The sequence below is a fragment of the Molossus molossus genome, unplaced genomic scaffold (assembly GCF_014108415.1).
Source record: "Molossus molossus isolate mMolMol1 unplaced genomic scaffold, mMolMol1.p scaffold_m16_p_19, whole genome shotgun sequence".
Lineage (NCBI taxonomy): Eukaryota > Metazoa > Chordata > Mammalia > Chiroptera > Molossidae > Molossus > Molossus molossus.
In genome coordinates, this window is record NW_023425354.1 from 40,517,661 (window position 1) to 40,532,146 (window position 14,486).

Sequence of the window (14,486 nt, forward strand, 5' to 3'; positions counted from 1 at the left end):
TGGGACTCTCTGTGCTTCCTGGACTTGTATGTCTGTTTCCTTCACCAAGTTAGGGAAGTTTTCTGTCATTATTGTTTCAAACAGGTTTTCGATTTCTTGTTCTCTCTCTTCTCCTTCTGGCACCCCCAAGATGCAAATGTTGGCATGCTTGAAGTTATCCCAGAAGCTCCTTACACTATCCTCATTTTTTTGTATTCTGTTTTCTTTTTGCTGTTCTGATTGGGCGTTTTTTTTTTGTTGTTTTGTTTTGTTTTTTTGCTTCCTTATATTCCAAATCAATGGTTTGGTTCTTAGCTTTCCCTACTCTACTATTGAATCTGTGTAAATTATTCTTTATTTCAGTTAATGCCTCTTTGTTTCTGACTGTGCCTCTTTCATTTCTGACTGGTCCTTTTTTATGCTCTTGAGGCCCTCACTAAGTTCATTGAGCATCCTTATAAGCTGTATTTTGAACTCAGCATCTGTTAGGTTGCTTATCTCTAGGTTCGCTTAGTTCTTTTCTTGGTGTTTTGTTCTGTTCTTTCATTTGGGACCTGTTTCTTTGTCTCCTCATTTTGGCTGCCTCTCTATGTTTGTTACTGTGTATTACTTAACGAGAGGTATGGGGCTAGCTGAGACCAGATGCTGCTTGTTTGAAAGAATTTAGAAAAACCTGAAGCAGGATCCAAGACAGGCCAATCCTATGGTAAAGCAACTAGCAAGAGCTTGAGTGATCCTGAAAGTTGGGTGGGGCAGGGCCTCAGGGAATCACCAGGGCGGGGCTACCAGTGTGAGCCAGGTTGCTGGAGTCCCAGATATGGCGACTGTCTGCTGTCCCAGGGCAGGGCTCACCAAAGGAACAAAGGCCTCTGAGAGCACGTCTGTCCAGGAGAAAGCCCCCTCTCCAGCCCTTGCTCCAGTGCCAAACATCTCAGTTCTTCCCTGTATGTCTCTGGTGTCCCTCGAGCTGCATCCCCTCTAAGCTTAGAGGGAGTGAGTCTGATAAATCTGTGCGCGGGCCCTTTAAGAGGAGCTGCCTGGGGCTTCAGCCACTTCAGCCTCCCTGAGCCTCAGTTCCTGCTGGTTTTTCCAGCCAGAAGTTATGGGGACTTCTCTTCCTGTCACTGGAACCCTGAGTGGGGCATCTGGTGTGGGACAGGGACCCCTCAGTCCTCAGGAAGGGCCTTCCCAGCCGAGGTGTCCTCCTGATTTTTATCCACCACACGTGGGTGTGGGACCAGCCCATCCACCTCCGCCCCCCCTACCAATCTCAATGCGGCTGCTGCTTTAATTTCGTAGTTGTACGACTTCCATTCAGCTCGATTTCAGGAGGTTTTGAATGATGGTTGTTCTGTAGTTTAGTTGTAACTTTGATGTAATTGTGGGAGGAGGCAATACCACGTTTACCTATGCCACCATCTTGACCAGAAGTCTCTATAAGTTGTGTTTTAATTTAATTTTATAAATAGGTATTGAGCCTTATAATTGGTAATTCAATTATAAAGTGATTAATACTGATTTGGGATTATGGAAGTAGAAGTGGAGAGGAATGTCCACAAGATACATTGTCAAAAGCTAATAGGATAGAAAATGATCTACTGGAAATGAAAGGTAAAAGGTAGGGAGGAATCGAAGTTGACCCTGGAATTTCACCTAAGTAGTAGAATTAAAAAAAAAACACACACACCACCACACAGCCCTGGCTGATTTGGCTAAGTGGTTAGAGCGTTGGCCCGCGGACCAGAGAGTCCTGGGTTCGGTTCCCGCCAGGGCATGTGTCTCAGTTGCAATTTGTCCCCAGCCCCAGTTGGGGCCATGTGGGTGGCAACCACTCAATGTGTCTCTCTCACATAGATGTTTCTCCCTCTCTCCCTCCCGCTTTATCCAAAGATGAATGCAAAAATGTCCTTGGGTAAGGATAAAAAAACAAAAGTACAAAAAACAACACCACACACACAGAGAAAATGACATAGGAGTCATCTTGAATTTAGAAAAGAAAGTCACTGTAAGATGTTCTGTTGGGCTTAGATGCCTTTGATATACCTGGTTTTCCATAAGGGGCAGTTGTCAGAGACTTAAGTTTACTGTAAAAGGAGAATGAAAATTTCCTCCACAGATAAATGAGATTTTGGTTAGTTCTTGGTTTTGTGTTTTATGTCTTTTAGCCAAACTACACACCCAATTTCCAAAGCCACACCCTGGTCATGAAGTGAGGTTATCTTCAAAACAGTTTCGGAAATACATAGAATTGGTTGTTTCTGAACTCACGGGCAATGAAGATCATGTTCTGGAAAGCCTTGTGGAGTTTCTGATGACTACTTTAAACAGGAGCCATATTGAGGCCCTGAGGAATAGTGCCAGACGGAAGTGGCTGCACCAAATTCAACGTGCTGCAGAGACCAGTGGGGTATCCATTGAACCAGTGTACACTGAGACCTTTAAGGCCCTCACACAGGTATATTTTCTAAAATGATATATAAGAAGAAAAATTTCCTCACAGTAGATGATGTTCAATGGTTGCAAAGGAGGAGCACACCAAATTCGCTTAATACTTGCTATAGATTTTTTTCTTTTTAATACATTACAATGACCCAAATCCTAGGGAAGATGCAACTGGAATGATTGCAGGTTGGCAAGGTAGAAGCAGAGAGGAAAGGTATAAAAGACAGAATTATGTCTTGGGATTTCTAATTTCATTTGTGCTGAGATTCAAATAAACCTAGAACAGAAAATAGACCGATATCGAAAAATACCAGTAGGGAGATTGTGCAAGCAGGTCAGACTACATTTCTCTTGCATGTTGTTTTGGGGATCAGTTCATAAAAGAACTATTTAAATCATAAAGTTATTATAAAGTAGACTCTAAGATCACATAATTTTTTATAGTCCTGCCTAGAAACAAGCTGAAACTATTATAGAATTCTGTCACCTAAAACATATGACCCTGATGGACCACTGTCCACCCCCTGCTTAAAGACTCCCAGCTTGCTGCTCCTCCCAGGCAGAAATAGTGTGATTATCTTCTACATATATCACAGATTCCTTTGATCTAGGGAACTTGTGTCATTCAGCTCAGCTAAATAGCAACACTTGATTATTGTAATAATCTTCTGAATGGCTGAAGTTTCCAATGTAGTTTGAAATGATGTGACTAGGAATAGGAGACCAATCAAGAAAAAGAGTTATTACTCTAACTTGCTTCAGAGATCTGCAGTACCCCAAGAGAAATCTCACTTACATTTTTGTTACTCTATAGACCTTTTATGTAGAAAAGGAGAAATAAAGGCAGGAAAAAAAGGCATGAAAAACAAACCCAAATATATAGAAAGAGGAGACAAATATCAAGGAATGTGTCTCTCGTGTCCCCCAATTTATGGACATGTTCAATATGTGTTAACACATAATATACTTAGTAACATAATAATATTATAGGTACAGAGAATTTTCAGTTATTTCAATTAGAAATATTAGTTTCAAAGCCTGAAATCTGGGACCCCAAAAAATCATTTTCTAAAATGACATAAATCAAATGTCATAGCCAAACTATTTTAAGAATTCCTTGAGAGCATTTTTCCACATTCACAGCATAATAGATTAAGGTTAAAAAATATGTGTGAAAGGAAGCCATTTTCTTGCCCCAGCTCTCTAAAATAAATACTTTTAACTGAAGCCCATACAATGTGACTATAGTTCAAAGGAATCCAAGTTTTATATATATATATTTGAGAAAGAGAGAGAGACATCAGTTTTGTTGTTCCACTTATTTATTCATTGGTTGATTCTTGCATGTGCCCTGACCAGGGTTTAGACCCACAACCTTGGCATATCTAACCAACTGAGCTACCTGGCCAGGGCCAAGGAATCTAAGTTTTAAACCTTTAAATTTGAATAGACTTTAAGAGATTTTTAAAAATTTTTTTTAAGTAAACCAATCTAATTGGCACAAAGTAAATCCATTCCACTCACTAAAGCTGAGGTTTGGGGGACATCTGTGGTGTTAGCATTTTCCTCACTGCCCATGAATGGTAATGTCTTCATTATTTATTCATAAAAATGAAATTATTGGGGTCAGAGGCACAAACTGGCTAATGAAGGGGAAGATGTGATTAACAGAATAGCTCTTGGCAAATACATGACCAGAAACATTTTGCCATAGGATGCTCAAGTCCATGGAAATAAGAAGATCAGTGCTCACATTTCCCTCTTAGAAGAAAACCTACTACTGCCTGATAGAGGGAGTGTTCTGTTAAGGAACGTAGCTTGTACTTTAGATGATGCTCCATTTGTACTGAACAAAGTGCTCTATAGGGACATGAAGGGAATCAGGTAAGAATTTCTTGAAAAGTTTGTTTTCACCCTTCTAAAAACAAATAATTCCCTTTCTGAAGTAAGTTAGCATTGAAATCCTAGTTGACTGCCCAAGAGAGAAAGGCCTCCAGTCACCATCGCTCCTAGAGTGGGATGTGATGGGTTTCTAGTCTCAGATTATCTCACTGGATCATTTCTAGATCTTACTTTAGGCATTGATTTGTCATGTAGGGACTCTGCTTTACAATATTCGCTCAATTATTCTGCCTGCTCTTTAAAGTATGTCTCCTGCCCTGGCCAGTTTGGCTCAGCAGTTAGGAGTGTCAGCCTGCGGTCTAGAGACACCCAGGTTCGGTTCCCTCTAAGGGCACGTACTTAGGTTGTAGTTTGTCCCTGGCCCCAGTTGGGGTCGTGCAGGAGGCAGCCACTCGATGTGTCCCTTTCACATTGATGTTTCTCTCTCTCTCTCCCTCTCTCTTCCTTGGGTGAGGATTAAAAAATAAATAAAAATAATAAAAATAAATAAAGTATGTCTCCTGCATCCTGTTTATATATGTTTGCTGTGTTATGATCTAAACTTATTTTTGAAATCTTTCTTTCAAGTCAGACTCTCCAAATTGGTAATTTTATGAGTCCACTTCTCTGACATGTAATGTCAATGATTATGAATGGAGAATTGATCTAGTTTCCTGCATGGTTTAATCTAAAGCCTCTCCTTTGTCTTTCTCTCATCCTCATATTCCTAAGCTTTACAGTAGTAGATGGAGGGAAGCCAATACACGTCCCCCAAGTTCAGCACCATGGGAACATTTTCTTCTGGAACCATTCCCGCAAGAAGACTGATCAAAATGGGTCATTCCTGGCTCTGCCTCTTCAGGATGCATATATGAGGATCTTTGGGGTCTTGGCTGTTGATACCCTAAGAGATCCCCAGAAAATAAACATCTTCTTGCTTCATGAGATCAGATTCTATCAGGTAAGTCAGAGAAGAATTATTCAATAGCAATGGTAGGATGGCCTCTCCTTCTATACTTTTTAAAAAGCAAAACCTAAAACTAGATGAGCGTAGAGCTATGTATATAGATAGCATCGTCATACTGATTCATTTCCTGTGTGTGTCAGTCTTTGGAGAGGTTCCTATTTATGCATGGAAGAACACTCAGCCTCATTTGCACATCTATGCCTCAGACTCTCTGGGAAGATTATTAATGTGTCCCATTGCATTAGTCATAGAAACAGAATTTTATGCTGTAGAACCAAAATCCAACTATTAGATCTCTAATACCCACATAGTCGAGATGAACTTCTCAAAAGAACATATTTATGTTTTAATAATGATACCTAGAAATCCTTGCTCTTTCCACAAATGGTGCTGAATATGATATGCATTCCCATAGCTCTTGATATTAGTGTTATAATTTTTGAGGATGAATAATGAAGGAAATAGCTTAAGTTTGGGGCACTTTTAAGACTATAAAATAACTGTGTAATTTCTACAAGCATTTAAATTCAACTTTATACATAGAAATTACAATGACGAAAGATTGAAAGCCTTTATGGGAGCAATGGACTGGGATGTAGCAGCAATCATGAACTTGCTATGCCCTTATCATTTGTTCTGTAAGCCCCTGGCTCTTTATGTTTATCTACCATTGTTTTTAAATTTCTCTTCCCACTTACTGGATGAATAACTGGAAAGTGGTAGAATCTTTTTCTTTGGACATCTTTTTAATAATAAAATTCATTCTCATCTGACATAATGATGTGAAGATATTAAGAAGCAAAATGGAGGAGTATGGAGTTATCAGTAGGTGAACTATACATATCCTTGTTAGAGAACATGTCAAAATAAATTATAAATATATTTTCTAGTCCTTGGAGGTAAAGGCTCCTGTATTACCCTTAGATGCCTCATGTCCTAATATGAAATACATATATATATATATATATATATCTTTTTTTTATCCTCACCCGAGGATATTTTTCCATTTTTTGTACAGATAGAGTGGGAGGGAGAGAGAGGAAGGGAGAGAGAGTGAGAAACATCGACGTGAAGGGACACATCGAGTGGCTGCCACCCGCACGACCAACCAGGGCCGGGGACAAACTGCAACCGAAGTACATGCCCTTAGCGGGAACCGAACCCGGGTCTCTCTGGACTGCAGGCCGACACTATAACCACTGAGCCAAACTGGCCAGGGAGAAATACATATATTTTTGAAGAATTTGTGGTTCTTAAAGTTTCTTGACAACAAGACCACAATGAGTTCTAAGGACTTCCCATTGCTTCTCTATGGAACAGGATTATTTTGTGCCCATAAGAAGAATGTGTAATCTTGCACATTGCAGGCTTTAGAACTCAGCACATCCTGTTCTCCTGATCTCATGACAGTAGCCATGTAAAAATGCAGACATTAATGTTGCTTCAGATCAGGGCAGCTCCTACCCATCTGCCCAAGGCTGGCATTGGTTCTTGGCTTTTAAGCATTATCTCTCACTTCAAAGTTTATTTTGTTCTTCTCACACTATTTTCTGATTGCATATATCACAGATTTCATTGGATGACTATCGGGAAACATAGTAAGTTCTGTGGATCTTATGATAGATCTCTTCTCACACCTTTGATTTCTTGATTTTTTTTTTCATAGTAGAAGCTGGAACATTGCTTTTTGAGAACTGATGAATAATTTATAGAAAGTAGATTATCATTAATAAAAAAGATCATCTAATTGATGCATTACTAATTATTTTGCTATTTTAAAAAGAAAAGGCAATTAAGATGGTCTGTCTCTACAGGGTGTTGCCAATGTCTTTAGCACTGCCTTTCACTACGTCCACAGCCGGGAGCACATCCTGCATGTTGTGATCACTGGCATCAGATGGCTCTACAACCTCATACCAGGCATTACCAGCATCACTACGTACTTTGTTGAGCCTAGCCCAGAGCAGGTAGGCAAGGCTGGGCAGTGTTAGACCTTCCCAGGATAACAGAATTTCTAGATGTTATTGTTTTGCTGATATTTTAAAACCATTTTACTTAGCTATTAGGCTAACTGAAGACATATTTCCCATGATCTCAACTTAAGGTTATGAGTGGCAAGAATCCATCTCAAACTGCCTTAGGCAAAAAGGGAAATTGACTCATTAGCCAAAATGAAGAAAGGGCAGGTGTCAAGCTGGCTTCCAGGATGACCAGATCCAGTGGTTCGATGTCATTAGGGCCCTGTCATGTTCTTTCTCTCCCCAGTTCTTATGGTTGCTTCCCTCTGCACTTTGGCTTTGTACTTCCAGCTAAAGATGGGCTTTCTCCACAGGGTGAGCCAGATGCTTCGTAGCTAGAAAATAATCTTTCCTTTCTGTTCAAAACCCAAGAAAAAAAAAACTCATTTTGATCTATCTTGAGATATGCTCCCCTGGCCAGTATAGGAAGTTTACAGTAACTGGTAGCCCCCACCAGAATCACATGGGTGAAGTGGGAAGGGCTAAGACATAGCTGTTTTGGAAGGACACAATTACATCACACCAATTTTTTTAAAAGATCCTCTATCTATTATGTGACGAGTTTTTGGTAGTTGTGGGTGCTGCTTCTGGGGTGGGGCAGGGATGAGAGTCCCCAGTTACCCTTGGAACTAGGGTGGACCACTCTTTTGCAGCCCCTCCAGATCTACTCTTCTCTCTTCTCCAGATTGCTCTGTGTCTCAAAAAGTAGACAGTATCAGTGGTCTCTTAAAAGCAGAGAATTTTTTCTGGCTATGGTCCCTGAAAGATTAAAGGATGGGAGATGACAATGTGAGAAAAATTTGACACCCCATTGCTGATTCTGAGATCTCTAGGGCTATGTACAAAGACCCAAATCTCTAAAAGCCAAGGGTAGTCCCCAGCTGACAGCCAGCAAGGAAACCAAGACCTCTTAGAATTTTGTTTCCCTGAGATTTTGAGGGGCAAAATCCCTCTTGCACCTGTTTTGCTATCTTAAGTCATATCAAAGTAGGCTTTTGAAAAAAACAAAAGCCAGAGATTAGCCAGTGCTTTCTGCTTTTCACTTCATCACATTTTTCTTCTAAAGCAATACAGACTCTCAGCTTAAATGGGTGGGAAGAAGGAGGGGGAGAGACTATCAGGAGGAGGAAAAATACCTTATCACAATTAATGTTTCACATCCCATCATACATAATATAAAATAATTTTTTTCTACCTCAGGGGCTTCAAAAATGCTCTCATTTTGTCTGGAACATTCTCCCCACTTTGCCCTCATCCTTACATCCTGCATAAAGCAAACTACTAACTTTACTAAGGGATATAAAATTGTTTTATAAAGTAGAAAGGAATATCATTTTTTTCACAAAAAGACCTTTTTTTTTTTTTTTATCCTCACCCGAGGATATTTTTTCCATTTTTTGTTCAGATAGAGTGGGAGGGAGAGAGAGGAAGGAGAGAGAGAGACATCGACGTGAAGGGACACATCGAGTGGCTGCCACCCGCACGACCAACCAGGGCCAGGGACAAACTGCAACCGAAGTACGTGCCCTTAGCGGGAACCGAACCCGGGTCTCTCCGGACCGCAGGCTGACGCTCTAACCGCTGAGCCAAACTGGCCAGGGCAAAAAGACCATTTTTTTAAAAATATAACTTCTTCCAAAAATTATTTATAAATTTAACATTTCAAGAAAAATCCCAAAATGATTTTTAATTGACCAAATGATTTTAATCTTTATCTGGAGGAAAAATAAATACATGAGAATAGCTATAAAAAATGAGGGATGATGGGGTCTTCGCAATCTTGGTCTCAGGAAAGAATGGCTAAACCTACATGAAAGATTAAAACTATTAAGGCGAGGTTGATACATTGACTACATAAAAAGACAAAACTTTCTTGCACCAAAGTTATAGGAAATATAAATTTGCCTTTCCTAAAGTTTAGTGTATTTTACAGAATATGTTAAAATTACAAACTAGTCTCTACCAAAAAAAGAGAAGTTGATCAAGACTCATGAGTCCAAGCTCATCAAGCTATAGACATTAAATATGCACATTTTTGTATACCAAATATACCTCAATGAAGCTGTTAAAAAGGCATTAAAATATTCTCATAACCCATGTGTAGATTGTGACCTATAGTCTGAAAACCTCTTAGAGGTGAGGGAGACAAGAGAAAGCAAGGAGAATGAGAGAAATGCTCTGTGAGGCAGGAGGAGAACCAAGAGAGAGTAGTGTCCCAAAAGCCAAGTGAAGAAAGTGTATCAAGAAGGGAATTGTTCATTGCATCAAATACTACCAAAGGTAGAGGAAGATGAGGATTAGGGATCTGCCAGTGAGAGAGTCAATAGTAACCTTGACAACAGCAGTTTTGGTAAAGTGGTGAAGACAAGACCTCACTGGAGAATATTTTTTATTGTACTTATTTTGGGGTAGGGCACTTTTCTGTATTTTCCAGATGTTCTACAATGCACTTGTAACATCAGAAAAATAATATAAACACAGCATTTTATCACAATTATTTTTATTTATTTATTTTTTTATTGATTTTAGAGAAAGAGAGAGAGAAACATCAGTGAGAGAGAACATTGATCAGCCACCTCCTGCATGCCCCCACTGAGGATTTGGCCCACAACCTGGACATGTGCCTTGACCAGGAATCAAACTGACAACTTCTTGGTGCATGGGTTGACGCTCAACCAATGAGTCACACCGGCTGGACACGATTTTTTTTTTAAATACGTTTTTGCTTTGGCCAGTCTGGCTCAGTTGGTTGAGCATTGTCCCGTACACCAAGAGGTCACTGGGTTTGATTCCCAGTCAGGGCACATGCCTGGGTTGAAGGCTTGATTCCACCAGTAGGAGGTGTGCGGGAGGCAGCCAATCAATATTACCCTCTCATACTGATATCTCCCTCTCACTCTAAAATCAATAATAAAAAACATATTTTAAAAAATATGTTTTTGCGCCCTGGCCGGTTTGGCTCAGCGGTTAGAGCGTCGGCCTGTGGTCCTGAGAGACCCGGGTTCGGTTCCCGCTAAGGGCGCGTACCTCATTTGCAGTTTGTTCCCGGCCCTGGTTGGTTGTGCTGGTGGCAGCCACTTGATGTGTTCCTTTCACATCGATGTTTCTCTCTCTCTCTCTGTTCCTCTCTCCCCCTCCCACTCTACCTGAACAAAAAATGGAAAAATGTCCTCGGGTGAGGATAAAAAAAAAATATATATCTGTTTTTGCATTTAAACAAATTTTATATTTTGAAATTTTTCTCTTGTGGAGCACCTCATTCCTTAATGGGACTGAATAAGTAAAATGTTACTGTACTTAATGCTAGAAATCATCTAAACTTTTCTAATTTTTTTGTATTTATCTGTCCCCCAAAGTTTTAATGAGAATATAAGGTCTAATTATTCTTCTTCATAATGAAATCTCTTCCTCTTTTCAAGGATTCAGACTACGTTTTACGCAATATGATGGTCACAGGGTCCCTGGGTCTAACAGAAATCCACAAAAATCCCCCTACCATCTTCAGGAAGACGTGCATCTTCAGGTATGAGAGGCATCTTCATGCCTGTTTTGTTTGATTGCCAGAGCACACACCCTGGTGTGATAGATCTGAAGACACTGCTTTTGCCTCTCATTAGTATACATTGACTCTCATTCTGACTGAGTTTTAGAGAAAATCTCCTGACTGCGTGGGTCATATTAACTCCTCTCCTCCACAAGTCATTTTTAAAGCAAATTTCATTGGTGTTTTATATTAAATTTGCATGTTTTTAAGCATAATAGTGTTTTATTTTCTATGATCTTCTTGTAAACAAGGAATTCAACAAATCCACCATGATTATGACAAATACGTCCACACCATTTATCAAAACTCCTCATCTTTTTTTTGTTATAATATGCTTTTGTTGACTCTTTAGAGAGGAAGGGAGAGATAGAAACATCGATTGGCTGCCTCCTGCATGCCCCCTACTGGGGATCAAGCCCGAAACCTGGGCATGTGCCCTGACCAGGAATCAAAACAGGAACCTCACAGTCCATGGGACAACGTTCAATCCACTGAGCCACCGGCTGGGCAAAACTCCTCATCTTAATTTTAGCTAGCTTGTGAACAAGTATATTTTATGTAAAGAAGACAGGCTGGGCAAAGTGGAGAAGAGTCAGAGACTGCTGTCTTCAGTAAGTACCCAGTTCTAGGTTCCTTCAAATGCCTCTCATGTGTGGAATACATGGAACACTATTAAACTGTGGACAAATGTAAAACATCTTAAGCGAGAACATACCTATCACAAAAGGGGCCAACTCCTTCTTAGGGAGGGTCAGTTTAGCTGAGTAGCCATTAACCTATATCAGACCGAGGGCTAAATTGATCTTTAAGTACTTACTTAATTACATTTTAGTTTAGCCTCATACCAGAATGTTCATTCAGTTTTAAGCAATTTTCCAAATAATTATTCCTTGAGGTGTTCAAGAGTTTTATAGGAATCCTTGTAACATCCACTCATAACCATTCCTGGAGTAACTTAGAGCAGGTGCTTTTTGAGGAGCTCTGTTGGCCAATCAGCTTTATCCTTATGCCTGGGAAGTTTAGCACGATGCTTCATTACTGTGGTTATAAAGACACAAAGTAGTGGAAGTAGCAAAAGAAAGACATAATCTTAACTGTCATTATAGGATTGATATTATGAACTATAAATATGCTGTATGCGGCAATGCAAAACACCAACATTTTTACAAATACCTCAAAGAAATGGCATCTGAATATTAATGTAGATGGGGGAAGAGGAAAAGAGATAAAAAGGGATGTGTCTATGCCTCACTAGAGAAAGAAGCAGCTATGGTGTTTCTATGAAAACCTCAGGTCCCTCTGAAGCAGATGCTGTTGATGCCCAGCCCAGATCTCCCATGTATCTTTGGCAGCTGCTGCAGGTACTGCTGCTAATGCCCCACACTGCAGCTTTCTCTGGAGGAGTGCCTTGAGAGATGGGGGCCTCTCACCAAGAGGTGCCTAGAGTTACATAAACACCCTCCCCTCGACCAGGGGCACTTAGAACCAATGACTGACAAAAGACCTCCTTCTTGCATCAAGGTGGGGCAGATTTGGACACAGTTTGCCTCCCAGAGCTCCCCTTGGAATCAGGCTGAGGTTAGACTTTACCTGAAATCACATTGTTATGTAACTCCCCACCCCCCACCTTCTGCTTTCCCAGAACCTCACAGGTTTCTCCTGAGAGCACTCCCTCAACAAATCATTTACCTGTCTCAGGCTCTGCTTCTAGATAGCTTAACACACTCATAGTTCCATCAGGCATTCCACCAATACTCACTGGCAACATGTAAACAGACAAATGAGAAAATGAATACCTTTCAGATAAGTGCAGTAAAGACAATAAAGCAGAGTAACATGATGGCGCATGACTCAGGTGCTGCTACTTTAGTGAGGGGAGGCTTCTCTAAGAAGAGATGAGTGACTGACTGACTGACTGAGAGAGCTCTGTGAAATCAAGGGGTGAGGTGGTCCAGGCAGGTAAAACAGCAACAAAAGCTGGTGGGTTGGAGCTTAGGCACAAAAGAGAGTTATTCAGTATGTTTGAGTGGAGTGTTGTGAACAGGCTGATGTTTTATACCCTATGCTTATTTGGTTTTGGTTTCAGAGATTTCCTCTTTAAGTGTACAGACAGCTCAGAAGTTATCGTGGCCTCCGTCTATGGAGAAAACCACATCGTAATTCCACTTCGTGAGAGAACAGGAGAGGCTTTGGGAGCTCTTGATTTTAACATTGGAAGAAGCAAGATGTTGTTTTATCGAGAATTTAAAGATCTACAGAAAATGATGAAAGTGACCCAAGCTGCTTGCTATGAAATACTGGGCGAACTATCTGGAGAAATAGAGAAAAAGCGTGTCTTAGGTATTGTGAATGTGGTGACAGTCTGGATTTATGGGTTTAATAAGTTTTGGGAAAATCACAGACAATGCAATGAAGGATGTTTTCTAAAATGAGTTGTTGCAATATACAGATTTCCCCATGAAAGAAATTCCCTCATGCAGTCTTGGACTGAAGAGTATAGTTTATAAATAAGAGTAAAGGGTAAGGAATCACATTTTTTTCTTGGCTAGAATCACATGGTTTTTGAATTAGAAGGACTCCTAAAGGCAATATAGAATTAGCATTTATTAAATGCCCCATCATATACCAAGCACTTTAAATATATTATTTCAATTAGTCCTTACCATAACTCTATGAGGTAAATGGTGATGCCTCATTTTATAGGTGTGAAAAGCAAAATTTAGAGAAACGAAACAACTTGCACCAAACTACACAGTTAACAAGTGGTAGAGGCTGGGTTCGCACTCAAGTTCGGGTACTCGTTCCACTCTATTACATAACATTAAGTCATCAGAACATCTCATTTTACAGATGAAGAATCTAAAACCTATCAAAGTAAAGGTCCAATAGCAAGCTAGAGACAGAGCCAAAACCAGACCTTGTGATTTCACACCCATTAGGCTGCTCTTAGCACAAGACTAGTTTGGGCAGAAGGGAGGGAAGAAGGAAGCATGGAAACCTCTGGCTACCTAGAAGGGAGTGAATGGAATTAGAAAAGTAACACATGTATGATTAAGCTGAATGTTTTCTAGCCATTACATATGGCGGGGTGAAATAAGAAGAAAAAATAAAGAAAATTCATGTCTTTTGAGTGTTCACTGTGTATAAGGCCAAGACTAAGCACTTTTTCATACATCATCTCATTTAATGTCCATAGCTCATCAGGAAAATAGGAATCAGCCCCATTCTCACAGACAAGGAAGGAAAGGTTTAGAGAGACAACAGAACTAATAACAGGAGAGTAGGTATTCAAACTAAGGTCTAATTCCAAAACACGAGTTTTCACATTTCCTCAGAGCATCCTCCTGTGAGTTTCACCAGGTGTAATTTCATTTCTGCCTTTTGATTTTGTGACTAGAGAAACTAAAATTGTTTAAAACCATAAGATATGGGCTTTTTTCTGGAAAAAAAAAAACTCACAAAAACCATTTACTATAGTATACTCAGAATCCTATGAAAAAGTAATTTATATATTGAACAACCATGTGGGATGTCATTCTGTTATTCCAGAGATTGAAAATGCGGGAGAAGTCCAGCGGGCAGGAGTTCTCTTCTTCCGAATCATGCTGCAAGAGCTGCAGGAAAGCCTCCGGATGCTTACCTCCATGAACTTTGT

The 14,486-nt window shown here is 40.1% G+C and overlaps 1 protein-coding gene across 1 annotated transcript in view; it reads left to right on the top strand.

Moving 5' to 3' along the window:
* The window catches only part of EFCAB5 (EF-hand calcium binding domain 5), a 108,494-nt gene extending 94,008 nt beyond the window's left edge, over positions 1–14,486 (top strand). The window contains exons 17-22 of the mRNA XM_036269428.1: positions 2,145–2,434; positions 4,136–4,305; positions 5,035–5,263; positions 7,084–7,236; positions 10,707–10,810; positions 14,381–14,486. Of these exons, the coding sequence (XP_036125321.1) occupies positions 2,145–2,434; positions 4,136–4,305; positions 5,035–5,263; positions 7,084–7,236; positions 10,707–10,810; positions 14,381–14,387 (953 nt within the window). The 3' untranslated portion in view covers positions 14,388–14,486. The remainder of the gene's footprint in view (positions 1–2,144; positions 2,435–4,135; positions 4,306–5,034; positions 5,264–7,083; positions 7,237–10,706; positions 10,811–14,380) is intronic.